The 27966-nt window shown below is 34.6% G+C and overlaps 11 protein-coding genes across 11 annotated transcripts; 5 read left to right on the plus strand and 6 right to left on the minus strand.

Moving 5' to 3' along the window:
- Positions 1-69: 69 nt before the first annotated feature.
- On the plus strand, positions 70-807 carry AC631_02444 (uncharacterized protein; the record flags this gene model as incomplete). The annotated part of the gene is made up of 1 exon (XM_015611274.1): positions 70-807. The coding sequence occupies one exon, from the start codon at positions 70-72 to the stop codon at positions 805-807; it is 738 nt and encodes a 245-aa protein (XP_015467865.1).
- Positions 808-811: 4 nt separating this feature from the next.
- On the minus strand, positions 812-3103 carry AC631_02445 (uncharacterized protein; the record flags this gene model as incomplete). The annotated part of the gene is made up of 1 exon (XM_015611275.1): positions 812-3103. One exon carries the CDS (start codon positions 3101-3103, stop codon positions 812-814), a length of 2292 nt encoding a protein of 763 aa, XP_015467866.1.
- Positions 3104-3198: 95 nt separating this feature from the next.
- CTF18 (Ctf18p) lies at positions 3199-5685 on the minus strand (the record flags this gene model as incomplete). The annotated part of the gene is made up of 1 exon (XM_015611276.1): positions 3199-5685. One exon carries the CDS (start codon positions 5683-5685, stop codon positions 3199-3201), a length of 2487 nt encoding a protein of 828 aa, XP_015467867.1.
- A 545-nt stretch (positions 5686-6230) lies between these two features.
- On the minus strand, positions 6231-7136 carry SEC14 (phosphatidylinositol/phosphatidylcholine transfer protein; the record flags this gene model as incomplete). The annotated part of the gene is made up of 1 exon (XM_015611277.1): positions 6231-7136. One exon carries the CDS (start codon positions 7134-7136, stop codon positions 6231-6233), a length of 906 nt encoding a protein of 301 aa, XP_015467868.1.
- Positions 7137-7358: 222 nt separating this feature from the next.
- BUD2 (Bud2p) lies at positions 7359-10862 on the minus strand (the record flags this gene model as incomplete). The annotated part of the gene is made up of 1 exon (XM_015611278.1): positions 7359-10862. The coding sequence occupies one exon, from the start codon at positions 10860-10862 to the stop codon at positions 7359-7361; it is 3504 nt and encodes a 1167-aa protein (XP_015467869.1).
- Positions 10863-12165: 1303 nt separating this feature from the next.
- NAM7 (ATP-dependent RNA helicase) lies at positions 12166-15120 on the plus strand (the record flags this gene model as incomplete). Its single annotated transcript, XM_015611279.1, has 1 exon — positions 12166-15120. One exon carries the CDS (start codon positions 12166-12168, stop codon positions 15118-15120), a length of 2955 nt encoding a protein of 984 aa, XP_015467870.1.
- A 201-nt stretch (positions 15121-15321) lies between these two features.
- Positions 15322-16512, plus strand: AC631_02450 (uncharacterized protein; the record flags this gene model as incomplete). Its single annotated transcript, XM_015611280.1, has 1 exon — positions 15322-16512. One exon carries the CDS (start codon positions 15322-15324, stop codon positions 16510-16512), a length of 1191 nt encoding a protein of 396 aa, XP_015467871.1.
- A 1381-nt stretch (positions 16513-17893) lies between these two features.
- Positions 17894-19090, minus strand: AGA1 (Aga1p; the record flags this gene model as incomplete). Its single annotated transcript, XM_015611281.1, has 1 exon — positions 17894-19090. The coding sequence occupies one exon, from the start codon at positions 19088-19090 to the stop codon at positions 17894-17896; it is 1197 nt and encodes a 398-aa protein (XP_015467872.1).
- A 1986-nt stretch (positions 19091-21076) lies between these two features.
- AC631_02452 (uncharacterized protein) lies at positions 21077-21367 on the minus strand (the record flags this gene model as incomplete). The annotated part of the gene is made up of 1 exon (XM_015611282.1): positions 21077-21367. The coding sequence occupies one exon, from the start codon at positions 21365-21367 to the stop codon at positions 21077-21079; it is 291 nt and encodes a 96-aa protein (XP_015467873.1).
- Positions 21368-21560: 193 nt separating this feature from the next.
- On the plus strand, positions 21561-22016 carry AC631_02453 (E2 ubiquitin-conjugating protein; the record flags this gene model as incomplete). Its single annotated transcript, XM_015611283.1, has 1 exon — positions 21561-22016. The coding sequence occupies one exon, from the start codon at positions 21561-21563 to the stop codon at positions 22014-22016; it is 456 nt and encodes a 151-aa protein (XP_015467874.1).
- A 796-nt stretch (positions 22017-22812) lies between these two features.
- AC631_02454 (aminophospholipid-translocating P4-type ATPase) lies at positions 22813-27936 on the plus strand (the record flags this gene model as incomplete). The annotated part of the gene is made up of 1 exon (XM_015611284.1): positions 22813-27936. The coding sequence occupies one exon, from the start codon at positions 22813-22815 to the stop codon at positions 27934-27936; it is 5124 nt and encodes a 1707-aa protein (XP_015467875.1).
- Between the last annotated feature and the right edge of the window lie 30 nt (positions 27937-27966).

Here is a 27966-nt window from a genome sequence, read left to right on the forward strand (position 1 = left end):
TTTTATATAAAATAGTAATATTTCTAAAATTTGAAGTTAACAGAAAATATATAATTTTTGAACAGAATTATGAATGCAATACCTTTAAAGAGTGTAAACGGTCTTAATTCGGAAGAATTGTCTAATAAAGCTGAGAATATTATAAATTCGATAGGAAAAATATGGAAAACGGATAAAAAATATACATACAAGCTAAACAAAGTGAACTCGAATATTAATGTACAAACGTACCATATTGATAAGCTCAATGATGATTATTGGTGTGCAAGAGTTTCGACACTTAAAGAGATAGATGTCGAAGATAAAAGGAGTTATTATTCGAAACTTGAAAAATACATTGTTGGATCAATCTCAAGTTTAGAAAACACACATACAGAATACGAAAAGCAGTACATTCATGAACTTGTTAATTATGAACTTAAACCAATTACATTGACGCCCAATAAGGACTTTGAAACGTTTACTTACTTAGCAAGACTAGAGTATAAATTTCCTTTTCCGTTAAGACGGAGAGTATTTTTTGAATTGATTCATATTTGCAAATCTCGTATGGAATCTTTGTCGTATATTATTTCGTTACCGATTGACCCAACTTGTTTTCAAAGTGAGTCCTTAAACATGGTTCATGCCAGATATGCTTCAATCGAGAAAATATCCTATGATAAATCGACAAATGATTTGGAATGGCTAATGGCTACATGTTCAAGTCCTGGAGGATCAATACCTGACTGGTTAAGTAAATTAAGCATCAATAAAGCGATAGCTAAAGATGTTCCAAGCTTTTTAAATTGGTCAGATTCTATATAGATATTTATACTTCTCCATCAAGGCCAAAGCTTTCAAGCCAAAGCTTGACATCATCTCCTAAATTATTTAAAAATCCCAAGTGAGCGTAATCGGTTAATTGTTGTAACACCATATTTCTATTTTGTTGGTTCGTTGCTATCGAAGACACAGGTTCATGTGTATTTGGCTTTTTAGAAATTGCAGTTGTATTTCGCTTGGGAGTAATTCTATGGTTTCTGTTTCGACTCTTGATAATGACTATGAATCTATTGTTATATTTTATATAATAGAACATCCAATCAAAATGTCTTGAAGAATTGAATTTATGAAAAAATTCATTCATATTATCACCCTTGAAAAAATCATTATTCCTTTGGGCGATGAATATATCACTTAATTGATCATGCAAATGAAAAATGGCACTTTTGTATCTTATATTAGATTTATTTAATTGACTTTCGTTTTCCGACATTGCATTCAAACTAGGACTAAGCAATGGTAAGTATGGTAAGGATGATTTGACCCATCCTTCATTGTTATCGTAAATAATAAAATAAAAATTTTGATTCTGATCAGTCTCGAGGCCAGGTGAAATATATGTCTTTCCATTATTAATTCTTAATGAGTCTAATGATCTAGGTAGAGAACCCACACTATTACCTATAATACTTCCATTCATCAAAACAGTATTCAACTCTTCTATCAAGGGATATAATATAACTTTAGACAAATTAGTATAAAATGCTTCTTGATTTAGCTCATTTAAAGAAGAATCGTACACGAGTGTAAAAATTATCTTATTAAGTGCATAAACTATTATCAGATATTCTCTTTTATTAATTGTCAGTTCTCCGTCATTTTTTTGAACAACCGAATTCAAATAAACCAATCTCTTGGTAATTATATTATTTGAGTTTGCATCTTTTGACAAACCAATAATGAAATAGCCATCCGATTCATCATCTGTTTCATCATTTGGCGAACTGCACTCGTCAGTATGCTCACTGCTAGCATTTATATTGGCATCATGTGAATTGTTTTGAGTGAAGGGTTTTAAATATGATGGAATTGAAAGCCAATTTCCAATAGAAGAATCTTGATTAGGTGCCTGGTGATTCACATCACCATTTATACCACTAAAGCCCATAACATTATTCATCGTGCTATTGAACGGCAGAATGATATAATCATTTGTAAGATTAATAGGGTTAATCATATCGAAAGTCGAAGCAGCCGTTGACATTACTGACCTAGTGTCAGAATCATTTACCGATGCAAGCGATATTAAGACTTGCTGTTCGCTATTAAGCTGCTCTCGAATGGTATCAGAGGATGAAAAAAATCCTTCGTAGTCTAATGATGTGAGACTCTCCCCATCAAGCTTATGGTGGAAATCGTAGTATTCAAGCCAATTATATATATTGATTAGTTCTTGAGGCTGTATAAGCTTTTTATCAGTTTCTCCTGCAAGCGAGCTATTTGAGTAAATCATACCATACTTCTTAGGCTCGGTTTGATCAAAATATGAAATTATTAAACCTTTAGGTTTTAATCGTTCATCCTGACTTTCATTGTATAATATTCTGTCTATCTGATCATTGGTAGAGTCATTTAAAATGATCGAAGACTTTTTGTAAACATTCAGCCGGTTCGTTCCTAATAATCCCAAAAAGCCTCTATAATTCATGCAATTAGCCCATAGGAGCTTAGATGGAAATTTAAGGTATTCAGAGTTATAGCTACCAATGAATTCTCTCCAAAAATCATCAAGAGAATTCTTTAAGATTTCTAAGTTGTATTCTTCCAAAACTCTTTCAAATGAACCATTTAATACTACAAAATGATTGTAAGCTTGATCAATCAATTTTGACATTTGATGACTGACTATTTTGGAATTATTCTGTGAAATAGCAGAAATAGAAACACAACAAATAATATAATAACTGGCTTCAACCTGCTTGACAATTAATAGAGAAGTATCAGTTTTTATGATATTAGAATCACTTTGGACATCTTTAGCGAAACCTTGCATAAATGAGTTAATTCCTCTAACTAAACCAATAATCTTCAATTTATCATTCTCTTCAAAAGATACATCTCTATTCTCTGGATCACAATCCATATTTTCTGAAACAAAGCATAGAATCTGTTTTATCAATTCGTTGTTTGATTCACACTTATCACTTATATGCGAAGGATTAAAAACACATATGTATTTCACCTTGGGATACAAGCATTCTCGGTGAGTGCTGTTATGCGTATCAGTAGAGTCCTGCCTTCCTAATTGCGGTATGAATTGAGTGAAATAATTATTCATTATTTCTCTATTACGAGTCTTTATCAATTCCTTATGATGTAAATTATACTTATCTATGTCTTATATTACACAAAAATTTTGGTGTATGAAATAAACTATATCCATATATCATTCCATCCTATATTTTTTCTAACAGCATTTGAAAATCCTTCATTATACTTGACCCATATTCTTGTCAACTCATGGTTTGGATCAGACTCATTTATCTGACTTGCAACGACATCATACCTACCTTTGAAGAATTCAAGACTATTTAATCTATTTTTCTTCTTTTTGCTGTCTGTTTCCTCTTTTTGCTTCGAACTCGAAGATTCATACGTTCTTTTGTGACTCTTTCTAAGCATTTCCAATCGTTCGATCTCTGATTGAATGAGAGGGAAGAGCCACTGTCTTTTAATCTGAATTTGCTTGGATAATGCACTGGCAGGAATAGGCAGAAAATAAGTTTCAAAGTTGGTAATGGTATCCCAGCTAGGAGATATTTGCAATGACTCTTGACCAGTTTCAAAATCACGATGCTTTTCCAAATGCAAATCTATGTCTTTAATTAAAATTGCAGCCTTTTCTATTAAATTCTTTTCAAAACCTTTCAAATTTGACTTTAATTTACTCTCAGAAGTGTCAGGTGTCAAAATCTTATTCAAATAAGGCAAGAAATAACACGAAAATGTATGGTTTAGTTCTCCCCCTCCACCGACAGTCTGCTTCAATGTGATAGGTAATTTATTCATCACTCTCTTTATTATTGATTTATTTTGTTTCATTAATTCAAACGCTTCAAATTCAAGACTTTTGCTATTAGGAAGAAGGCTATTTTCATTAGAGAATTTGTTCAGATTTAATTCACTAAATAGTGACCAAATCTTCATGCTTACCAAGCTTGAAGAATAGTCTATCTCATTACTGTTACCTATCAGATCATAAAAGCTTAACCAGTCACTTAATTCAGATGGTTTATGTAATGTATCATCTTGTACGTGAACAACGTCCAAATACTTATTGAAGCAACCACGAATCACTTTATCAAGACTACTGTGATTACTAGAACTAGATTTGCCATCTCCATTCATGACAATATCCATAAGCGCCATAAAATTTTCATCTTTCGACAACTGTGGATCTCTTTTGAATAATAAATCAACCATAGCAAACCAGGTGATCTGCGAGTCCTTATTATATTTGCTGACACCTCTTGAAGCACTGGGTGCAGTAGGAAAATCGACTTTACGGGCATTGAATTGTAAGTAATTGATACAGGCTCGAATATCCCCTTCACATACTTCCACTACTTCACCTAACTGCTGGTAATCCATTCCTAGCTTTTCGCGTTCGTTAATCCACATTAAATGTTCCTTGACGGATCTTGAGGCATTACCACTGCGTTTGACTCCAGATGCTGTCTTTGTTGAAGATGGCTTTCTCATAGTAACTATTTCACACAAGGGTCTTAATTTATCCATTGGGGACCCTCCTGAATTACGGAAGGAATTACCAGTAGAGTATATATCGTTAGCAATACAAATAATAGGCCTGTTAAGCATAAAATCTTTCTTCCTTTTATTGGACTTACTGTCTGATGAGGATGTTATACTGTTTGCATCGCTTTTGATCCTTTGATTAGCCCTTTGATCCGAATATGACAATTCATTAAGAACCTTGATTATTTCATGAGAATTTATACTCGAATCTATTTCATCAATGACAAGACATGTAGGTCTTCCTTTTGAGGTCAATGAATTTGTTGTCAAGGCATTCATAATCTTTAACTTTAAAGCAACTGTGGCATTAGTATACGTTGTTCCTGTAACAGACGTAGATTGGGGTAAGGTATCCATACTATTCGATGCATTTAGTTCTTGTACATTATAACCCAACTGCCGGGCTAAAATTTGTGCTGCGCTTGTTTTTCCAATACCCAGAGGTCCATTTATTAATAAGAATTTCTTATGTGGACGGCCCAATGAATCCACATTATCATTGAGAGAAGCTGATTCACCAAATACGACGTGCGACCACTTTTTCAACCAGTGAAGAATCAAACGGTACTGCTTATCATTTCCCGCTGAACATAAATGCATAAAATTTGATGGTCTATATTTTTCAGTCCAAACTTGGCTTTGTTGCAGCTTATTACGTCTGCTAGAAGTAGACCTCGACTGTTCCTGATTATTTTTCAAGGACTTTCTAACACTGATTTTCTTGAATAGTTCATCCATATTTACTATGTTGTCCGTCTCCTCTATGCCTAATGAAGCTAAGTCTATTCTATTTTTTAATTTAGATTTCTTTTTTAGTACTATTGATGATCCGTCGAAAAATTTCACGTCTTTTTCTTTTATACCATTTTCTAAATGTATTTCCTTATCCAATTTAAGTTTGTATTCTTTTTTCTCTTCTTCACTTCTGGAATGGCTGTTAGTTATATCAGAAGAACCAAGTAAGAATGATTCTTCTAAATTGATTGCACCTATATTTTTGTCACAAAGATCACTGGAATTGCCTTTACTTTCAGACAAAATTGATTGTCCAAACAACAAATTATTCAAGTCTAGCGAGTTGCTTATATCTTGTTCGACAACCATAACAAATTGTTTAGTTTTACCAATGGTTCCTGAGATTAAAGAATTGTTTATCTGAAATCCAAATATTTTTTTAAGCAGTCAGTTAACGCGAACGCGTAGTTGACGTACGAGAATATTCAAAAGCGTTGCAGTCAAAGCTATCTATCAAGCTATTATCAACTCACTCTATAATTACCTCCTATAAAGTAAACCTTATACTTAATTAAATAAGCAAGGTGAATAAGCTTCATGAGTTAGTATATTAAATACTGTATGTATAAATGTATAGCTAGATGTATTCTATAGTAACAACTGTAAACGGAGTTAAATTATTTATTTCCAAGCTCGGGTTCTGATATACAAATAACTCAGTATAGAGTTAGGCTTTAATTAACAACCCAAATTAAGAACATAAACCGTACATTTCAACTAAAAATAATATATAAATCGAGGTTAGTATTGATTAGCAATATATCAATAAAAATCTTTATAATGTATCTAAACTCGATAAGTCAGAAATTTGAAAACCAAATACATTTTATCTATCAGGTTTAAAATGAGTGGACTTAGCTCATGTTAAACGATCTAGGTGCTTCACCTTCAGGTCCAATATATTGAGGATCTCTCCATGGACCAATATCATTCAAATACAATTCATCATCTGTTACGTCAGACTTACCACCATACTTTGCTGGCAAGTTCTCAGCAGGAATCTGCTTCAATAATTCCTTTTGGTATGACGAACCAAGAATAAATATTTTAGAAACAGTAACAGGATCTAAAAATGGTTTGAAAACCCTAAACGCAGTGGAGAATCCAAATGGAGAGTTAATAAGGTAAAACTTACCCATTCTTTCCGGGTAGTAATCTTGACCAATAGCTGAAGCTTCCTTCACGTAATTGACGACTTGATAAGCTGCTGAAATAGAAATACCCTTCAAATCCATGATAGTACATGATGTTTCAACTAAACAGCCTTGTTGACGAGAACATGCTGGCAATCTGTAATAAGTGAATGATTCGTACTCCCAAACTAAATTCTTCAACATTCTTTCTTGAGTAGTGATCTTTAACATTTCGTTTAAGTTAACCTTACCTAATTCTTCATAGTAAACTGGGCGTCCATCTTTGTCGATCTTGTGGTAGTACTGAGGATACAATTTGGCTACTAATGGCTTTTCGTCATAATGGAAATCAGTCAAAATGGTGTTAGTACCAAATGACTTTCTCCATGTCTCACATTTGACGTACATTTGCTTGGCCTTAACAATGTCAAACTTTCTGGCTCTCAAAAATCTCAACAAAGTTGCATCATCTAAACGATCTTCATAACCATCAGCAGTCAACTCAGCACGAAATTGTTCTAAAGTCTTCTTTTGATCATCAGTCAAGTTTGATGTGTACCCAGTTTCCTTAGTTGGCGCTGAAACTTGTGGGTATGACTCTAAGATTTCTTTTTCGGTAGCAGGCATCTTTAATAATATTCAATATAATGTTTCTGTTACACTCAATAGATAATTGCAGAATTGTAAATGACCTGTATTGATGAATTGAAGTATTGATTTGCGATCCCAATTACTTGTTGAGCTGTTCTAAAAAATTGTTTGCTCGCTTTTATCCATTTTGTGATTACGTAAACGGGTGCAATGTTGACACATACATAAGATCATATAATACTATAACTATACATTATATTAGGTCTTTCTTAACCATTTCTTGAATGGATTCTTTGAGGAAGATTTCATAATGCTACCTAATGAGTTTGTACTGAGAGATTGAGTCATACCAGCTCCATAGGAAGATTCATTTTGGAACCTCGTTTCAGGAAATTTAAGCTTTAAAACAGTGAAAGCATTTTCAGTTAATTTTTTTAGGTTACTTGGAACCAGGGTGTCCATCCTATCGAGGTGAATAATACAATTTCTGTTGGTATCCAAGTAGGCTTTTGAAAGTATATCATTAGTAAAGGCGTCCCATAAAGAAGTTTTAGAAAGGTAGTTACTTGGGTATTCGTATTTCTCCAAATAAGCTTCTAAATCGGTTATGATGCTGGTAAGGTTTGCACATTCTTTTTGTAAATCCTTTAAGGTAATGTCTGACGTGATAAATGAAAATATGTTTTCGTTACTACGGCACAAGGATTTTATGAAACCCTCGGTGTCATTATCACCGGCCAAATCTAAAAACTCAGACTTTTCGAATTCCAAAGAACCAATCTGATAAACATTTCTTTCGTTGTTGAGATGAATTTCGTCAAAAGAACCATTGTTATTATTGTTGTTATTTCCACTTTGGCCATTGCACGATATAGAACTTTGAATACTGACTGAAGATCCCGAGTTGACAAGGCCATTTTGGGAACTTGGGGTATTTAAGTAGCTGAAGGATTTCACCTTAGTGAAATCTAGCAAGTATATTAATTCTGTCAATCTTAAGTACTTATCAATCAAATAGGGAGTTGTTGGCAACTCCAGCGAGGACTTATCGCCAGATATCCCCAAGTCAAATCTTTTAACTTCATGCGATAAATCTAAGATCTTTTCATTGAAATCATTCTTTCTCCCAGTTATTTTGTCAAAGTATTCAAGTAAGTCACTTTTATGGTTTTCCAAAAACGAATTCATTTTAACTAAATGCGGTTCTTTATGAGCCGAAAACTCTTGCCTATTTGCTAAATTCAATAAAATCTTTGCAATCAATGTTAAGGTCCTTTGACTTTTCCCAGTTTGATGATCTTTCGTAAGGTAGAACAATTTAGGATTTAAAATTGCTGGGCAAAAAAATCTCAAGAAAATAAAGGAACTCAAACAATTCAACGCAGTGACCTTATCATCGGGATCACAGCTCAACTCAACTTTGGTTCTGAAATTCTTTAATTGATATTTTATTTGCTGTGGAAGATCATTACTTGTTATATAGATTTTGTTCCAAACTTCTTCCGCATAATTGTATAAATTTCTGAAGTTTGTGTTAACTTTTTCTTTAATCAATTCTTCATCTTCTTTCTCAACATCAGAGTCATACTCATCAGAATCATCATCGCTTTCCAAATCGGCATCATCAATTGTCTTACCTCTACGCTCAGCCTTCAATTGTAACCTTATATATCTTGGATCTGTTTCACAATCTTTCTTCTCGTATGATATCTTGCTCATAAACTCGCCGAAAACTTTTTCTAAATATTCTTGCCCAATTCTCAAATTATACATTTCTAAGGATTTCGAGAAGATAGATAAGCCTCTGAATAAGGTATTAAAGACATTATTACTAGAGCTAGAATTATTATTTGTTTGAGCTCCATGGTCTCTACTTCTTCTATTAGACGTGTAATTCTTTCTCGTCATTTTGTCTACACTCACCAATTCAACTTCCATTAAAGACTTAAACCACCTATCCTCAATACCTAAACTTTGAAATATGTCTAGCATAATCAAACTAACATTTTCAAATTCTGATGTTTGAACATTTTCATTACAAAACTTGATTAAATCCTTCATAGGAGCATTAAGTAACATGTTCTCTAGCGGCTTATAAACCTTGGGCGGTAAAATATGATGTTCCTTTAACTTTACGTTTAATAGTAATTTCCCTATCGGTAAATTAGATGAATCATAAATGGCTAGTCTAACAATATCATTGTTTGTGGTACTACTATCGGTCAGTTGAAGGCCATTAACGTTTATCGAGTTTCCCAAAGCAGAACCCATCATCATGGTAGAACTAGTATTCATTTGCTTAGTTAAAATATCCGGCGTAAGATAGACTGTACCTATTAATTTGTCATTAGGCAGGTAAGTAGATTCATTCGAAGACAATTTTTTGATTAAAATATGAATCATTTGCGTCAGTATCGGTAAATCAGTAACAAATTCCTCTTTCCAAAATGGATTTTCTGAATACGATACTAATGCTGTTCTTGACCACGGCAACCCCCACATTATGACTTCTGCATATATCTTTCCCGGGTTTGAAGTTCTAGGGAACTCATCAAGCTTAGCCTCTATTATGTCAATAAATACCTTTTTAGATACCCGTAAGTTTTCCTTGCTGTAATCAGATAATGGCACCGGATCTTGTGTTGTTGTGGAAGTATCAATATTAGAATTCTCTTGGTTTGATCGTTGGTTCAATGGAGACAGTCTTGGACTATAAGATCCGATATATTCCCTCATAGAAAAGTAATTTAATCCCACAAACCAATCTTCCAAATCTATATGTAACGGAAATTCTATTAATATACGTTGGTAGCTTGTAACGGTTTTACCATCCTTAAATAAAAAGGAATTGGTATCATTAGGATAACTAATAGCCTTGATGCAATTGTTTGATCTTAATTCTTTAATATTCCCAATGAATAATACGTTCGAGTTATCGAAAATTGAATGGTGAACTTGCCTAATCTCGGAAGACAAAATTTGCTTCATATCTATAGAATATAGTAAAGTACCATCCAATTCTGTAATAAAGTTTAATATACCATTTGATTTCAATACACCCATAGTATAAAACCATCCTTCGTTAACGTTATCTCCCTGTGAGTAATTTAAATTGCTGTTACCATTCATTCCGTCAATCTGGGAGTCAAACGTAGAATCTCCTTTCGGTTGATATACTGGTGCCTTAGTCCCAGGTACTACCTTTATATTCTTCGATTTAGATGGAATTGGACCGAAGATCTTGAACCTGCAAACCAATACTTCGTGAACAACCGATCCATTCGTAGAGGTTACTTTATTTTCACAGTACCATTTTTTGGCTAAGGTCTGAGGTTTCAATGCCTGCCAGACTAGTAAACATGGCATTAAGTTAACAAAATTAGTTTTGATCGGAATTTTAATATACAATTTTTCATTATCATATGTTTTGATGTAAACCACCGGTGGTTCCTCGTTGACGGAATGGTCTGAGTTATTAGACAATGAGCTAGCCTTTCTGGTAAGAATTCTTCTGGCTGGCGGCTGTTGTTGTTGCTTATTATTTAAGTGTGGTATTATCTGGACGTAACACGATTGCAAGGACTTTAATAAAATATACTGCTCCCCTTCCTCGTCTGTTGACGTCATTTGGCCTTCATTTGTTATTCGTAATGTGTGAACATAGTGCCAACTGATTGAATCGTTGGATACCAAGAAATTCCTCCCTTCAAATACTCCTTTGATTTTGGATATAACCTCATGAAATGGTGTTTGATACTTCATATCTATTAACGCTACTAGTGCATGAATTGAGGTATTGAAAAGATCACAATCTAAAAATACGTGTTTAACTCCACTACAATTAAATTCGTATCTGCCGTTCTATTAATCTATGATCCTAAGCTTGTCAAGAAGTTTTACGTTGGCTTTGAATGAAACTGAAACTGACTATGAACAAAAAATCTATTATTCTACGACTTTTTTTGTGCGCTACTTAGAACAATGTGTCAGGTGCAAATCGCTTCTTCGTTTATGCCCTATGCAATTTCATTCAATAGACCTCTAAAAAATCTGATTAACAATGCTTAGCCTTTACGTATATTATGGCTGGTGATTCATGTATTAGGCATATGTTTACTGTCCGCGGCAATATTTATAAATGCCGAAGTACTTAAATACTACACTGATTACAATTATCAATTATCTTGATCCAGCAAATATTTTGATGGATTGCTACATGTGTGTGTTTCAAAATCAATGAGGCAATACTCAATTATGACCATGTTGGATCACTCCTAGATACAAAAGTGATTCAATAAACCCAATTTGGAAATTATATGATCCCCAACATTCTGTAACTAAACACACTATAAAAGTTTATATTAGTTCAAAAAGCACAACAATAGCATAGAGTGTATATGTATTACTTTTGTCATCTCGTCTATGTGTTCGCACAAATGAATTTATTGAGACTATTCCCATGCCCAATTAGGTCAATAATTGTAGGAACGGAATTAGACGAGCGCCCGCATAATCAAAACAGTTATGTACTCTCGCATTGTACATATAGGCCCTTAAGACTATCGGTCTCACGACATTTACAGTTCTATGTGCTTGATTTAAATTGTAATACAAGCGGTCCTTAGATTGTGGTACTGAGTTGGTAGATCCCATCATAAATATTTACAGTGACTCTACCAAATAGCAAAAATTACTGTGCAACAACGACTAGTCGAAACTGAAGCATCTATGGTCTGATGATAAAATTTTACATGTCACAAATCAAGCCATGCACTGTAAATTGCTTGAAATTCAATTGTTAAGAGATTCCTGAGATGATCATACAATCTCAAAGGCCGCTCAACAGGGTTGGCTGCATTCCAGAATTCAGATTACCGTAGATATCATCCCCATCGATATAGCCAAAATGTTTGGTTATATGCAGTCTTTGAGAATGATTGAATTTTTCAAAATTTTTGAAGCGTTTAGATTTGCGTACGCTAGTTGTATTATCAAGATAATACATGGATTGGATATTATTAATTAGTAACTGATTTTTTTCCATACATTACTGATAAAGGTATAAATGAGTAATTTATTGTTTCAAAAATACGAGAGTAATTCGGGTGACGAGAATGATGAAGGATCTTCATTGAAGAATATTACTAGTGAAATGGCGACGAACGTTGAAGTTCCTAATGGAAATAACAGACCAGCTAATAATGATTATCAGTATTATGTTAGCAATGATGGAAATAGCGATACAAATGTTGACGTAAATTCTTGCTCAGACTTAGATTTACCGGAACAATCAAATGAGATATTACCAGAACATGCCTGTGCATATTGTGGTGTCCACTCCACCAACTGTGTCATCAAATGTAACACATGTAACAAGTGGTTTTGCAACTCCAAGTCTAATTCAAATGGGTCACATATTGTTACACATTTAGTCTTATCAAGACATAACGTTGTGTCCTTACATGAAGATTCGGATTTGGGAGACACCACGTTGGAATGCTATAATTGTGGAAATAAAAATGTTTTTATATTAGGATTTGTTAGTGCTAAACAAGAATCTGTTGTAGTTATACTCTGTCGTTTGCCTTGTGCTCAACTGAAAGATATAAATTGGGACACTAGTCATTGGCAATCCTTAATTGAAGATAGACAATTTTTACCGTGGATTGCAGCTAATCCATCCGAAGATGAACTTATAAATACGAATTTGATTACACACCAACAAATATCGAAGTTAGAAGCACAATGGAGGTTGAATAGGGATGCAACCATTAACGATATTAATAACGACTTGGAAGATGAAGAAGAAATTTTACCAATTTTGATGAGATACAATGATGCCTTTCAATATCAAAGGTCATTTGCACCATTAATCAAACTTGAAGGTGACTTTGATAAGAACTTAAAAGAATCCCAGGCCCTAGAACACATTCAAGTCAAATGGGCACTTGGTTTAAATAATAAACATTTGGCATCGTTTACTTTATCTACTTTTGAAAGTAATGAATTGAAGGTTGCAGTGGGAGACGAAATTATCCTTCGATATAGTGGGCTTAATCAAGAGCCTTGGGAAGGTAATGGGTATATTGTCAGATTGCCAAATGCATATCAAGAAGAGTTTACTTTAGAGTTGAATCCTTCAAAATTGCAACCGCCAATCCATTCAACAACTGATTTCACTGCAGAATTTGTTTGGAAAGGAACTTCGTATGATAGAATGCAACAAGCTATGAAAGATTTTGCTATAGAGAAAGAGTCAGTATCAAGTTATATTTATCATAAAATCTTAGGTCACGAAGTAGCGCCAATTGAGTTTGACATTAAGTTGCCTAATAAATTTTCACATCCAAATTTAACAGAATTAAATATGTCGCAAACAAATGCTGTGAGATCTGTCTTGCAAAGACCTTTGTCGTTAATTCAGGGTCCCCCTGGTACAGGTAAAACCGTAACTTCTGCGACTATTGTCTATCACTTATCCAAGTTGAGTAAAGAAAAGATATTGGTTTGTGCACCATCAAATGTAGCAGTTGACCACTTAGCGGATAAGCTTAATTTACTAGGTTTAAAAGTCATTAGATTAACAGCTAAATCGAGGGAAGATGTTGAAAGTTCTGTCAATGATTTGGCTTTACACAACATTGTTAACAAATCTGCCAAGGGCGAATTAAAGAAATTAATACGTTTGAGAAACGAATTAGGAGAGTTATCTGAATCTGATTCAAGACAACTCATTAGGTTAACTAGATCTTCAGAAATGAAGATTTTGAATAAATGTGATGTTGTTTGTTGTACATGTGTTGGTGCTGGTGACAAGAGATTGTCAAATTTAAAATTCAGAACTGTGTTGATTGATGAAAGTACGCAAGCTTCTGAACCTGAAGTCTTGATTCCAATAGTTAAAGGTGCTAAGCAAGTTATATTGGTCGGTGATCATCAACAATTAGGGCCTGTAATATTAGATAAAAAGGCAGGTGATGCTGGATTAAAGCAGTCATTATTTGAAAGGTTAGTCGTATTAGGACATGTGCCTATCAGATTAGAAGTTCAGTATAGAATGAATCCTTGTCTATCTGAGTTTCCATCAAATATGTTCTATGAAGGCTCATTACAAAATGGTGTTACAGCGAAGCAAAGATTAATCGAAAATTCAATATTCCCTTGGCCTGTTCTCGATAACCCGATGATGTTCTGGGCAAATTATGGTAGAGAAGAAATATCTGGTAGTGGTAATTCGTTTTTAAATCGAGTGGAAGCTATGAATGTTGAAAAAATAATTACTAAACTATTCAAGGATGGTATAGAGCCTAGCCAAATTGGGGTTATCACGCCTTATGAAGGTCAGAGAGCATATATTGTTCAATATATGTCAATGAATAGTACTTTAACCGAATTAAAAGACAAATATTTAGAAGTTGAAATTACAAGTGTTGATGCTTTCCAAGGTAGAGAGAAGGATTTCATCATCTTGAGCTGTGTTAGAGCTAACGATCTGCAAGTTATTGGATTTTTAAGTGATCCAAGAAGATTGAATGTTGCTTTAACAAGAGCCAAATACGGATTAGTGATTTTAGGTAATCCAAGAGCATTGTGCCGTAACACTTTATGGAATCATTTATTAATTCATTTTAGAGAAAAGGGATGTCTAGTCGATGGTTCGTTGGATAACTTGCAGTTATCTATGGTCCAGTTAAATAATCTTAAAGCAAACGCTAATACACCACATTCGAAGAAATTCGTTTCGCATCAACCATTTAACAATGAATTCGATACTGCAAGTATTATGTCCTACGCACCGGATCATAATAACTCAATGCTTTCAGGACAACAGTGGCCAAGTTTGGGTAAGGTCAGCGATGAAAGGAATACTTTTATGGAAGGTTCTAATCCAATTAATGCTAACTTCGTTAGTAAGTTAAATAAACTAGGCAATATTGGTACTTCTTATAACCTGGGAAATCTGAATGACGAAATTAAGAACATAACTAGTTCATTTGCTGCAGGGTTTAATTTGAACTAGGAATATTTTATTACAAAGGTAAATAAGTTAGGTAGTATATACATAGCATTCTTATAAAGTTGGATTGTCAAATTTTTGAATTTTTTTGACATGGATTTCTCACAAAAATGACATTCCCCTGGTAAAAATGTAAATAGAATGAGAAACTAAGTATACCGATTGAAAAAACTATCACACTACTTAAAAATACTATAATTAGCTATGTCTGTGGATAGAGAAGAAAGTGCTAATCATGGATATAGTCAAGTTCGACAGTTGATTGATCCCTTAAAGTCTAATTTGCAAAATAATAGCAATAGCTTTAATGGAAATAATGTTAATGGTCTAAGTAATGCCCACAAAAATAATAGTGATATCTCGATATCTAATACTAGTATGGATGAATCAAGCTCTAATCAAACTACAGTGAATGATTATGAATCTAACGGTGATTCGAATTCAATTATATTTAAAAATAATCATAGAACTAAATTAACAAGTCAAGACGTGAGGTTAATACTATATCTAACGATCAATATTAAACCATTTAAATATGTTGGAGATAGATCACTTAGCCAAACGAAAAAGTGGGAGATAATTCAAACAAAATATGCAGAGATTAAGCGCAAAGATTCTGATGGATATCCAGAAGTAGTTGTGCCCACAGTAAGAACTTTGCAACGACAATTAGCTACGGCTATCAAAAAAGCTCGCCTGAGACAACAGAATAAGAAAAGAAAAGATAATAAAAATTTAGAATCTTCGTATTTGATATTAAGTACAATTAACAAGGAAAGTTCTTTGCCTGATTTAGAACTAGCATTATTAGAATTAAATGATCTCAGCGAAAAGTTGAAGACTGGTAAAGGAACAAATACTCCTGTTGCGATTGAATTGCCCAATCCTAGTATTCTACAATCATTTGACTTGAATAAATCAATTACATCACCAATTGAAACTTCTCATATGTCAACGAACATGCCGACTACCATTTCTACATCAAATCATACCCAATTCGCTACCCAATCTTCGCATATATCCCCGAAATCCAGCACTTTACTACTGAACGTTCATGATACTTATAATACGATTCGAAAAGCCATGAGCGAAAGTAATACATCCTATTCTCTGCAAAGCTTATATAGCTTATTGGGAAAATTACTTAAAGAATATAATCAGTTTCAGGCTCAGCAACAAAAGGAAAACGAGAAAATCATAGAAGAGAATATCAAACTTATAAAGGAGCAAAATGAGAGATGTAATAAAATAATTGAATCGAATAATAAGTTTCAAAAAGAACAGAATGAACTAAATAAGCAGTTGATACTAGAAGTTATCAATACGTTATCTCAAGATTCAAATCCTTCAATATCAAACAAATCTTCCCTCAAGCCTTTCCATGATTTATTGTAACATCTAGATTGCACACGTATGATCTGAATTACTCACTGTTATCTCACTAACTACAGATTTGTATTACTAAATTAGTTAACTATTGTTAGCGTCCTCAATAGTATTTGATTAATTATCAATTACTTGTCACATCAATCAGTCCGTTACTTGTTCTTGTTATTAAGTCATTCTTATACTCAATATTTTTCAAAATAAGAAGAGTCATCTCACCAAAGAAAAATAGTTTACTCGCTTAGAGAAACGTGAAAGAATTTACTGACTCTACCAAAAAACTACTTTGAAAATGAAAAATTTGTTACATAATATTACAGGGTCTCGATATTACTCTTTAAGGGAAATAGGTAGGGTTGCATCATCAAATAATTTCAAACTTTACGCAATACCACTTTAGGCAATTCCTTACAATATTTATTACTGCTTAAGGATATTCCTTTAAAGGTAATACACATTAATCGCTAAAGCATGGAAGACTGGGGTACTTTCCAGATTTGATTAAAGTTACCCAAAATGACCAAACCAGAATCACTTATTGTCTGATAATAAGGTCCTATTACAGGCTAGTAAAATCTGTAAATCGGAGTTTAAAATTAGATGAGGAAAGGAAACCTAAGAATTTAATGTAATCTCAATGTAATATTATCATATAATCTACTAACTAGGTATAAAATATAGATAACTTACAACCAATAAATAATAATTGCATCATTAAAAGAGACTAGATAATAGTCACATTAACAACTAACCGAATTAATAAAATATAATATGGGAGGGGGTATCAAACAAATGTATCATTGAATTACCGAAAATAAACAATGTAACGAATACGAAAGCAAAGCAATTCACATAAAATATGAAAATTATCAAATGAAAACCAGACGATCAATGAAGCGTAGCAAAAATAAAAAGAATTCTATCAAATAAAACTCAATGATACCAAATGTTGAGAAGCCAAATTAATGGCACGAAACAAAATGCAAGACCGATTTAACGGCACGAAAGTAAATGCAAGCCAAATTATTGGCACGAATGAATGCAAAACTGATTTAACAGCTAGAATGTAGTTTCAAAGATGTCAAGTTAATGACAAATCTAATGTAATATAAATAGGTACCAGTTTAATGGCACGAAAATTAACAAAACCAATTTAATGGCACGAATAAATGCAAGCCTTTTTCCGGCACGAAAATGTAAGGCAAACCCAAATTAAAGGGTGCGAAACAAATAAGCCAATCCTATGGTACGAAATTTTAGGCAATCTAATAAAAACCTTAAGAATGGTATGAGATCTTGAAGACAAGAACAAAAATGTAAGCCAAAACTGGCACGAAAAGTAATGGTTATAAAATGTAAACTGAATACCTCATAATTTCCCAAAATATTTTCAGTAAGAAACATAAGAATTGAAATCGAAATCAAATTGATTATGTCCCATAATTTCATTGGAGCCACAACCTCCAATTAAGAAAGCGTCCATATTTGTAGACGTTAATAAATCATTGGTGTAATCATCAGCGTCAGAGTATTCAGTATTTGGAGTAAAACTACTAGATTCTGACATCACTAAATTAGCTTTGTTAGAGAATTCATCACCATTTAAAGCCATGTGCATTTGATTATTGAAGTCAATAAAATCTAAAAGATCAGTTTCTTTTGGAGTGGCTAATACTGGTTCCGAAATTGTGCGTCTATGGCACAACTCTTCCTTCTTCTCCTTAGCCAAAGGGGCTTTGTAAGCTCTGAATTGTAAGGACGAACTAGTCTTCTTCTTTGAAGCTTCGCTTGTCGACTTTGCCCTTTTGTGAATAGTTTTTTTGCTCTGTGTAGGTAATTCAGGGACAGTGTTTGATCTCTTTAAATTATCATATTGAGGCTCAATGCTTGATTGAGTATTCTCCGGAAATGGGTTGATATGCGAGTGATAAGCCACCGAAGGTTCTAAATTCATATCCTCTTGGTATATATCAGCATTCTCACTCATCCAATGGCCTGCATTAGATGACATGTCCATATTAAGTAAGCCTAATCCAAGCATGGTATCATTGTTTTCAGTATGATGGGTATTAATTTGGTTATATTCCTGCATGTAAGATTCATTTCCGAAAGTGGAAGACTTGGACATGATCGACGAATCTTCTAACGATGAGAAAATAGATTCTTCATCGGACTGCAGAGACTGAAAAGAGTCGTTCGAGGCGGACAATTCGTAGTTTGAAGCAGTATTCAATTTCTGGTTATCCAAAACAGTAGTGTCTGGTGTAGTAGTTGGTGAGACTAAACTGGTTTTTTCATCCTCGTCTGACGAGTCGTCAAGGTTTTTAACAGGAGATAAATCCACAAATACAAAGTTCCTTGGCATTCCAGACCTCTTCCTGGGCCTCTTTGAAAGAGGTTTCCTTGTTTGACATTGCTGTCCTGCGGCGGCAATTTGTAATGAATTGTGTAAACACTCGATCACCCTATTTTGTTTTGGAGTCTTAGAATTTTTGGTCAGCGAACTCTCTTTCTTTATTCTCCATCTCTTTTGCTTATTAGCTGGATTTTCTATTATGGTACTATTAATGGTTAATATCTTATTCATGTAATTAGTGCTACCAAAACTGTGAGCTATTATTTTATTGCAATGATTATACTTACTTCTTACCTTCCATCTTCTTTGTATGGGTATCAATTATAGTAAAGCACGAAGAAGGAATATATTTAATAGTTGTAATCACAATTGTCTTAGAAATCTAAAAAAATACCTGGGATTCCAAGGGTATTTATCATTTCAACTTTTGGTAATTCCATCCAAAGGAGTATTGCATTCTTCAATTACGAAATTCAGGTGCCTTTCAATTTTAAGTATTGTTCCTTTGTTGTTAATTAGATGCATAAGTGGATGCAAAGACGTAATTGGAAAGGTAAGTAGCTTTCATCTGAAAGTTTGATTATTTTCATGTCCCATTTGGGCATTGTGGATCGCTTTTTCGAAGCCGCATAATTTAAAAAAATATTTTATTAATCGTCCCCAGATTTCATGAATAAAGCCTATTTCAAAATTTATTTTCCGTCTTAATGCCTTCACTCACTAAACTTTGATAGACCTTCAATTGACTTCATTACTTACTATGTTCTACATTCTTTCCAATAAGTATACCTATGTAATTCTTCTCTTTGACTTTCTCTTCATACTTGGGGCTTTTGTTAATTGATCGCACAATAATCCTTACCTGTTTCAGCTGAATAATTGTCCTTAGATCAATGTTGTAACCATGCGCATAATTAAAAATTACCTTAATAGGTAAATTGATTTGCATATTATTTTCCTAAACTGGCAGAAAGAATAACTCCTCACTTTCTTCATTAGGCATATGACGCATTAAATTAAAATTAACACATGCCGCTTACAAAGGTGGAGATCAGCCTAATTAGGCAAGCTAATTATAATACAGTGCTACACTTGCAGAAGAATAGTTACAGTGCGACCTAATCGGGAGAGGGGATAAATAAATGGGAGCCTAAGGCGCTTTCGCTAACATGGCAAAGAAGGTGCGATGCGTGTGAATGTCTTTGAAGGCTGTAGAGGCTTACTTGAAGAAATATAGTGTCTTTTTAGAGTAGTGCTACAATGTCTGAAAAATCAAATCTATATCATACTGATTAAGATCTTATGATAACATGTTTAGTCATATCCGCGTGCACTTGTTAGATGGTGGGGTAGTGTCCCCTATTAGGATGTTTTTACGATCTTTTTATTTCACCTCGAAGGAGTCGTTTTGGATAAAGGCATTCCAGTTGATACTGACGCTTAAATGATGGCTCGTGCAAAAGTTAGACCCCTCATTTAACGGAAGCCTAAATAAACAGTAGCTGTCTGTGTATAAGCAATTATTTTTACGATATGACGCTCCTAATGGTGATGCGAATCCTAATTAGGCCTTAAGGGGGGTATCATTCCATGCACATGGAATTTGATTTGCAATAAATGGGGGACTAGCGATGCTGAGTGCCTATAAGAAGAACATGCTCGTATTGCTTCGCGGCCTAAATTGAATTTCTATTGTGCATTCCTAATTAGTTCATTGCAGAGAACTAATTAGGAATTCAGATTACAGACTATTAGATGATACATTGCATTGTATAAACGACCTATGCTTATAGAGTGTGTAACTAAAATGCCTAATCACTAACCGAACTGGCATAAAGCAACTTAACAATTGCAGTATGTAATCGTTGGTCTCTGGGCAAAGTATATCGAGCTAGATGAACAGCCTAATCAAGATCTAGATCTCTTTTCAGTTAACTAATGTGGATTCGTATTTCTAAATCAGTATTGATTAACATATGTATATGATACGATGAAGTTTAATTCATTTCCACCCGCCCCAATCAAGATACCAGTCCACCACTTTAGGTCCTATGTTTTTACATAATATCCTAGCAATTATTGGTTGCATTAAATCAATAATTACATAACAAGCTATTCAAATACCATTCCAGAAAGCAAGGTATTGTATAAAATTAATATTCTTATGGAAGTGTTACAGATGGATATGTTCCCTGCTCGTGGTCAAATATGAGATCCTTACTTCAGTTCATTGTTGTTAGAGGCCAGGTTGTTCTGCTCTACTAGCCCTCGTAACTTTTCTTTGGCCTCCGGGGTATAATCTAAGGTTCTTGTATCTAGTTGTTTTATTTGTAATCCAACATGTTCTTTTTTACGTCTCTCGATCTCTTCTGGGGAATGAGGTGTGAACTTAATATATTCGAAATCTTTGCCTGCGTCCATGAGAAGATACATTCCCGCCATTAAGGCTATGGTTCCCACTACCAATCTATGGCTAAACGGTGGAGTTGCTGGAAGCTTTTGAGTCATTTTAGCCTTTGTATATTGTTCAAATTCTATGTTACTAGCCGAAGATCCAATTGCACAATTTTTATTCACCAAAATTATCTGTGCCGTGCACGCACAATTCAGCGGTTTGGTCAATCCTTAATCAAAGGGATTCAATTCGCATATTAGAACTGTACCAGGGGACACCCGAAAACTAGATTAAAATATTGTCGAGATGGCAGCATTACCTAAGAGAATTATCAAGGAAACTGAGAGACTTGTATCAGATCCTGTTCCGGGCATTACAGCTACACCTTCCGAGGAGAATCTTCGTTATTTTGAAGTTACAATTGAGGGCCCATCTTCTTCACCTTACGCTAATGGATTATTCAAATTGGAGCTCTACTTACCTGACGATTATCCCATGTGTGCCCCTAAAGTCAGATTCTTAACCAAAATATATCACCCCAATATTGACAAATTAGGTAGAATCTGTCTTGATGTATTGAAGGATAACTGGAGTCCAGCATTACAAATCAGAACAATCCTTTTGTCTGTTCAAGCCTTATTGGGAGCTCCAAACCCAGACGATCCATTGGCTAATGACGTGGCAGAAGACTGGAAGAAAGATGAAAAAGCTGCCATTGAAATGGCCAAAGAGTGGACTTCGAGGTATGCTATGCAAAACTAGCTTGTGGTTTACAATCTCGCGATAGTATATAGGATACAGTGGTTTCAGCATTGCCGCTAAACTCATTAACGCGTTAAAATATTTGTAACTATTTTTAGTGCGGTCGACAGGATACTTCTCAGTTCGACCCTGCGAGCTGATGATCCGGGTAGATGAATGTTTCGAGTCCGCTTCAATAATTCGTACGACTTCTACCTTAGCATTCTCCTCTACATCAGATATACCTACATAGTTTAATCTCATGTACTATTTACTTTTACTCCTTATTATCTATGTCGACACTAGACTCGTTTAATGGTCCGGGTCGGATCAGACGGCCCTTTCGGCTTTAAAGTACCCGACCGTGCATTCAACAAATGTCTCAAATTGATCTACAGTTTCAAGAACTGAATTCTACCTCAGCAAGATGCTAAACTCTATAGCATTCTTGATTGCTTATTCGAATAAGCGTACTTGGTATATCATGCCTTCTATTCCAAGTATCCCGAAGTTATTCGGCGTTGTAACGAGATTCCTTGACGAAATCAAAATCGCGTTAATCTTTGTAATCAATTTTTTTTTCGCATGAAACGTTAGATCGCGGATCTAAATCAGTTTTCCTTAATAGCAGTCTCTAAAACTTTTCTTTTCTCCCTTTTTAATAAGAATTGACCAGTTCTGTTTATTGCAAATCATTTTGTCGGCATCCTAAACTGCTAACAGGTTTTACTCATTATTCCTTATTCAAAACTGAGGAATTATAGTATAGAACAAATTATTTTACAGATACAGGCTCTTAGACGCCGAGGAAACCACTATGACTAAAAACGATGAGCAGAGTCCTTTTGCAGATCAGAAAAACGAGAGCTTTTCTAATGAAAATACATATATAGATGACTTAGTGGATACGACACAGAAGAGGAATTTTAGTGACGATAGTTTCAAATCGACCAACCTGTTCACTAACTCGATAATCCAGTCGCCTACCGAATCGCATTTCAGTTTTCATCATACCAGTTCTAGTGCTCAAGGAGAGCACATATCGCCGACCAGAAAATCCTCTCTCAGGTTTAAGCTTCCCAATACTACCGCGTCATCTCCCCCAACGACGTCGTCTACTGCAAACACGGTGAAGCAACAGGGTTCCATACATAATAAAGTTGGCTCACCTTTCGTGAATAATATAATAAATGAAAATGAGGTTTATAAAGCCCCACAGTCGCCATTTACAGACGAGTATAGACATGCTACTTTTGATGGGGATGACGAGCACTATTACCATGCTGACCAAGATTCTATTGCAATGGATCATAAGGAAACAACGATGAAGAGGCATAGATGGGGAACAACAAGAGATAAAAAAGGGAAACCTAAGAAGGAGAACATGGCTAGGTCGAAGACCTTGAAAGGAATATTGCTGCATAATGGAAGTATGGTGAGGTCGAAAACTAAAGGTCATAAGGGACGTAATCATTCGATTAGAAAGCCAAAAACAAATAACGAAAGTGACGATGATGATGATGATAATGACGAAAGTGAATCGGAGGAGGAAGCAAAAGATCCTAGGGACCATAAAGATGAAAAGCGATCTATTGTTTTTAACAGGCAGTTACCAGATGAATTTTTAGACTCAGAAACTGGCAAGCCTAACACGTCATATGCAAGAAATAAAATCAGAACAACAAAATATACTTCCTTGTCATTCTTGCCGAAAAATATTTCAAATCAGTTTATCCATAATGTGGCTAATATGTATTTCTTAGCTTTAATCATTTTGGGCGCGTTTGATATTTTCGGCGTTCCAAGCCCAGTATTGGCAGCGGTTCCTTTGATTGTAATCGTTATTATTACTGCAATTAAAGATGCATTTGAAGACTCGAGGCGTACTATCTCGGACTTAGAAGTTAATAATCAAATCACTCATATATTGGATAATAATGCTGCATATGAAAACCCCAATTACGTTTATGCCAATCAAAATGTGAACGATGAAAAGGTCTCTTTATGGAGAAGATTCAAAAAGCTCAACACAAGACTATTGTTCAGGTTTATCAACGGGTGTAAGAGGAATTTAACAAAGGAAGGTAAAGCTAACAAACTACGCGAGAAACAGAAAAGTAACAAGCATGAAGACCACAAAGAAGTCATGAGGAAAAGTTTCGATAGTGATTTTATTCTAGAAACATCAAGACCTTCAATGAGCGAGAATCCCTTCAGCGAAAATTCCTACCGCCAATCGTTTCAACAGGGCCGACAATCGATGCAAAGCCATCGTTCGATGAGAAGACATCATCGTGAAAAGACTTTGAAATTTACAAAGAAGTATTGGAAGGATGTCAAAGTAGGTGATATGTTGAGAATCTATAACAATGATGAAATACCTGCTGATGTTATTATCTTAGCAACAAGTGATGAAGATAATTGTTGTTATGTCGAAACTAAAAACTTGGATGGGGAAACTAATTTGAAGGTTAGACAAGCTTTGAAATACGGATCTACTGAGAACAAAATTAAAAAAGCAGATGATTTAATGGATCATCAGTTTCAAATTGACAGTGAAGGTCCTCATCCTAATTTATATTCATATCAAGGAAACTTGAAGTATTTTGATGAGCATACTAATGATTTAAAACAAGAAGCTATCACAATCAACAACCTCTTATTAAGAGGTTGTTCCTTAAGAAATACTAAATGGGTTATCGGTATAGTTGCATTCACAGGAGAAGACTCGAAGATTATTCTTAACGCTGGAGTAACTCCTACAAAACAATCTAGAATGTCGCATGATTTAAATTATTATGTTTTGCTTAATTTCTTGTTGTTATTCATCATATGTTTTGTTTCTGGTTTAGTAAATGGTCTATGGTATAGAAATCACAATACCTCTCGAGATTACTACGAGTTTGGTACAGTAGCTGGTTCACCTGCCACGAATGGTTTGGTAAGTTTCTTTGTCGCTGTTATCTTATACCAATCTTTAGTTCCAATCTCATTGTATGTTACGATAGAAATTATTAAAACCGCACAAGCATTTTTCATATATTCCGATATTGGTATGTATTATGAAAAGCTTGACTATCCTTGCACGCCAAAGTCTTGGAATATATCTGATGATTTAGGTCAAATTGAGTATATTTTCAGTGATAAGACTGGTACATTAACACAAAACTTAATGGAATTCAAAAAATGTACCATTAACGGTGTTTCATACGGTAATGCATACACAGAAGCATTAGCAGGTTTGAGGAAGAGACAAGGATATGATGTTGAAACTGAAGCTGCACATGAGAGAAAATTAATTGCTGAGGATAGAGAAATAATGATTCTGAAATTAAAAAATCTTACTTCTGGAAGCTTGAATTACGAGGATAGTTTATCGTTTGTTTCGAGCCAATTTGTTGATGACTTGGAAGGCAAGGGAGGTGAAAAACAACAGGCTTGTAATTCCCATTTTATGTTGGCTCTAGCATTATGTCATTCGGTTTTAGTTGAAGAGGATCCAAAGGATGCTAAAAAACTTCTTTTGAAGGCGCAATCGCCTGATGAAGCTGCTTTAGTAGAAACCGCCAGAAGTGTTGGTTTCGCTTTCAAGGGTAGTACGAAGAAAGGTGTTCTTGTAGATGTACAAGGTAAAACTAAAGAATACCAAGTCTTAAATACTTTGGAATTTAATTCGACCAGAAAGAGAATGAGTGCTATTATTAAAATTCCGGGCGACACTGAAGATGATGAGCCAAAGGCCTTATTACTTTGTAAAGGTGCTGATTCGATTATTTATGACAGATTAGCGTCAAATAATAATAAGGAATTGCTTGAGACTACCTCTAATCAGTTAGAGCAGTTTGCAACTGAAGGTTTAAGAACTTTATGTATTGCTCAGCGAGAGATGACATGGTCAGAATATACAGAATGGAACAAGCGCCATAAAGAAGCTGCATCTTCGTTAGATAACAGAGAAAGTAAAATGGAGGCGGTTGCCGATTCTATAGAAAGAGAATTATTTTTATTGGGAGGAACAGCTATTGAAGATAGATTACAGGATGGTGTTCCAGATGCAATATCCATTTTAGGACAAGCTGGTATAAAATTATGGGTTTTAACTGGTGATAAGGTTGAAACGGCTATCAATATTGGTTTTTCTTGTAATTTACTTGGAAATGATATGGAATTATTAATTTTGAAGACAAAGTTAGATGATGATGAAAAAGCTAAGCACGATATTGATGCAAAATGCAATGAAACAAAAATAATTGATAGATTGATTTCAAATTATTTATCAAATTATTTCAATATGACTGGTTCCGAAGAAGAACAAGAAAAGGCAATCGAAGATCATAGTCCACCAAATGAAGGCTTCGGAGTAGTTATTGATGGTGATGCGTTAAAGTTAGCACTTCTTGATCGTGACATTAAGAGGAAGTTTTTATTGCTATGCAAGCAATGTAAGGCTGTATTGTGTTGTCGTGTTTCCCCAGCACAAAAAGCAGCAGTTGTTAAATTAGTTAAAGACACATTAGATGTTACTACTTTAGCAATAGGTGATGGTTCAAATGATGTAGCAATGATTCAAGCGGCAAATGTTGGTGTTGGTATTGCTGGTGAAGAAGGGAGACAAGCTGTCATGTCGTCAGACTATGCTGTTGGTCAATTCAGATTCTTAACAAGGTTATTGTTAACTCATGGAAGATGGTCTTATAAGAGATTTAGTGAAATGATCTTGAGTTTTTTCTATAAGAACGTGATTTTTTCAGTTGCATTATTCTGGTATGGTTGTTATAATAACTTCGATGGGTCATATTTATTTGAATATACCTACTTAATGTTTTATAACTTAGCGTTCACATCATTACCAATTATTTTCTTAGGAATTTTAGATCAAGATGTACCAGCAAAAGTTGGATTATTAGTGCCTCAATTGTATAAAACAGGTATTATGAGATCCGAATGGACGGAAACTAGATTCTGGTGGTACATGGTTGATGCAATCTACCAATCGGTAATTTCTTTCTTCTTCCCGTACTTAATGTACTACAAGGGTTTTCAAAGTATGAATGGATTAGCTATTGACCATAGATTTTGGATCGGTATAGTCGTTACATGTATCTCATGTATATCGTGTAACTTGTACATTTTGTTCCATCAATACAGATGGGACTGGTGGTCTACTTTATTTGTTGCATTGTCAATTCTAGTGGTTTTTGGATGGACTGGTATATGGACTGCTCCTCTATACAGTCAAGAGTTCTACAAAGCAGCTCCTCAAATGTTCGGTGCTGCTTCATTCTGGGCTTGTACATTTATCGGTGTATTGGCGTGCTTGATTCCTAGATTTTTCTATGACTTCCTCCAAAAGCTTTATTGGCCTAAAGATATTGATATTATTAGGGAGTGTGTCCAAAGGGGCGATTTTGATCCTTATCCAGAAAACTACGATCCAACTGATCCAAACAGACCTAAAATTAGTCTGTACACAAACGAAAATGTTAAGAGAATGAGTATGGGCAACAATCCTAATACTCCACCCGAAATGTACAAGGACTTCACCCCTAGTAACAGTGATTTAGAGTACAATGCCAGCTACGAGAATTTGGGCCAAAGCTCGGCCATTAGGACCAATGCCATTGAACACGGTACTCATCATCAAGCAATTGAGGGCAGTCCCGACATCAACGGACAACCAAAGAATGTTAACCCTGAATCCATGGTACACAGGCTGAGCCCCAGCAAGGCATCACATAGAAAGTCTCTTCACAAGATGTTTAAGCGTAATAGCAAATCAGGTTCAATCCATCATGGGGCAGACTACAACGACCCGTATAATAGAGCTGTTAACGCCGAGGATATAGCGCTGTCCATACAAACGGAAGAAATACCATTGGATGACTTCAGCCTGCCAGTTACTATGTCTACACAAGTCAAGGTACCTCGTATTGGCCATTGACTACAATTTCAACCACTGCATGACTTAAAT

Source organism: Debaryomyces fabryi (assembly GCF_001447935.2).
Source record: "Debaryomyces fabryi strain CBS 789 chromosome Unknown contig00043, whole genome shotgun sequence".
NCBI lineage: Eukaryota > Fungi > Ascomycota > Pichiomycetes > Serinales > Debaryomycetaceae > Debaryomyces > Debaryomyces fabryi.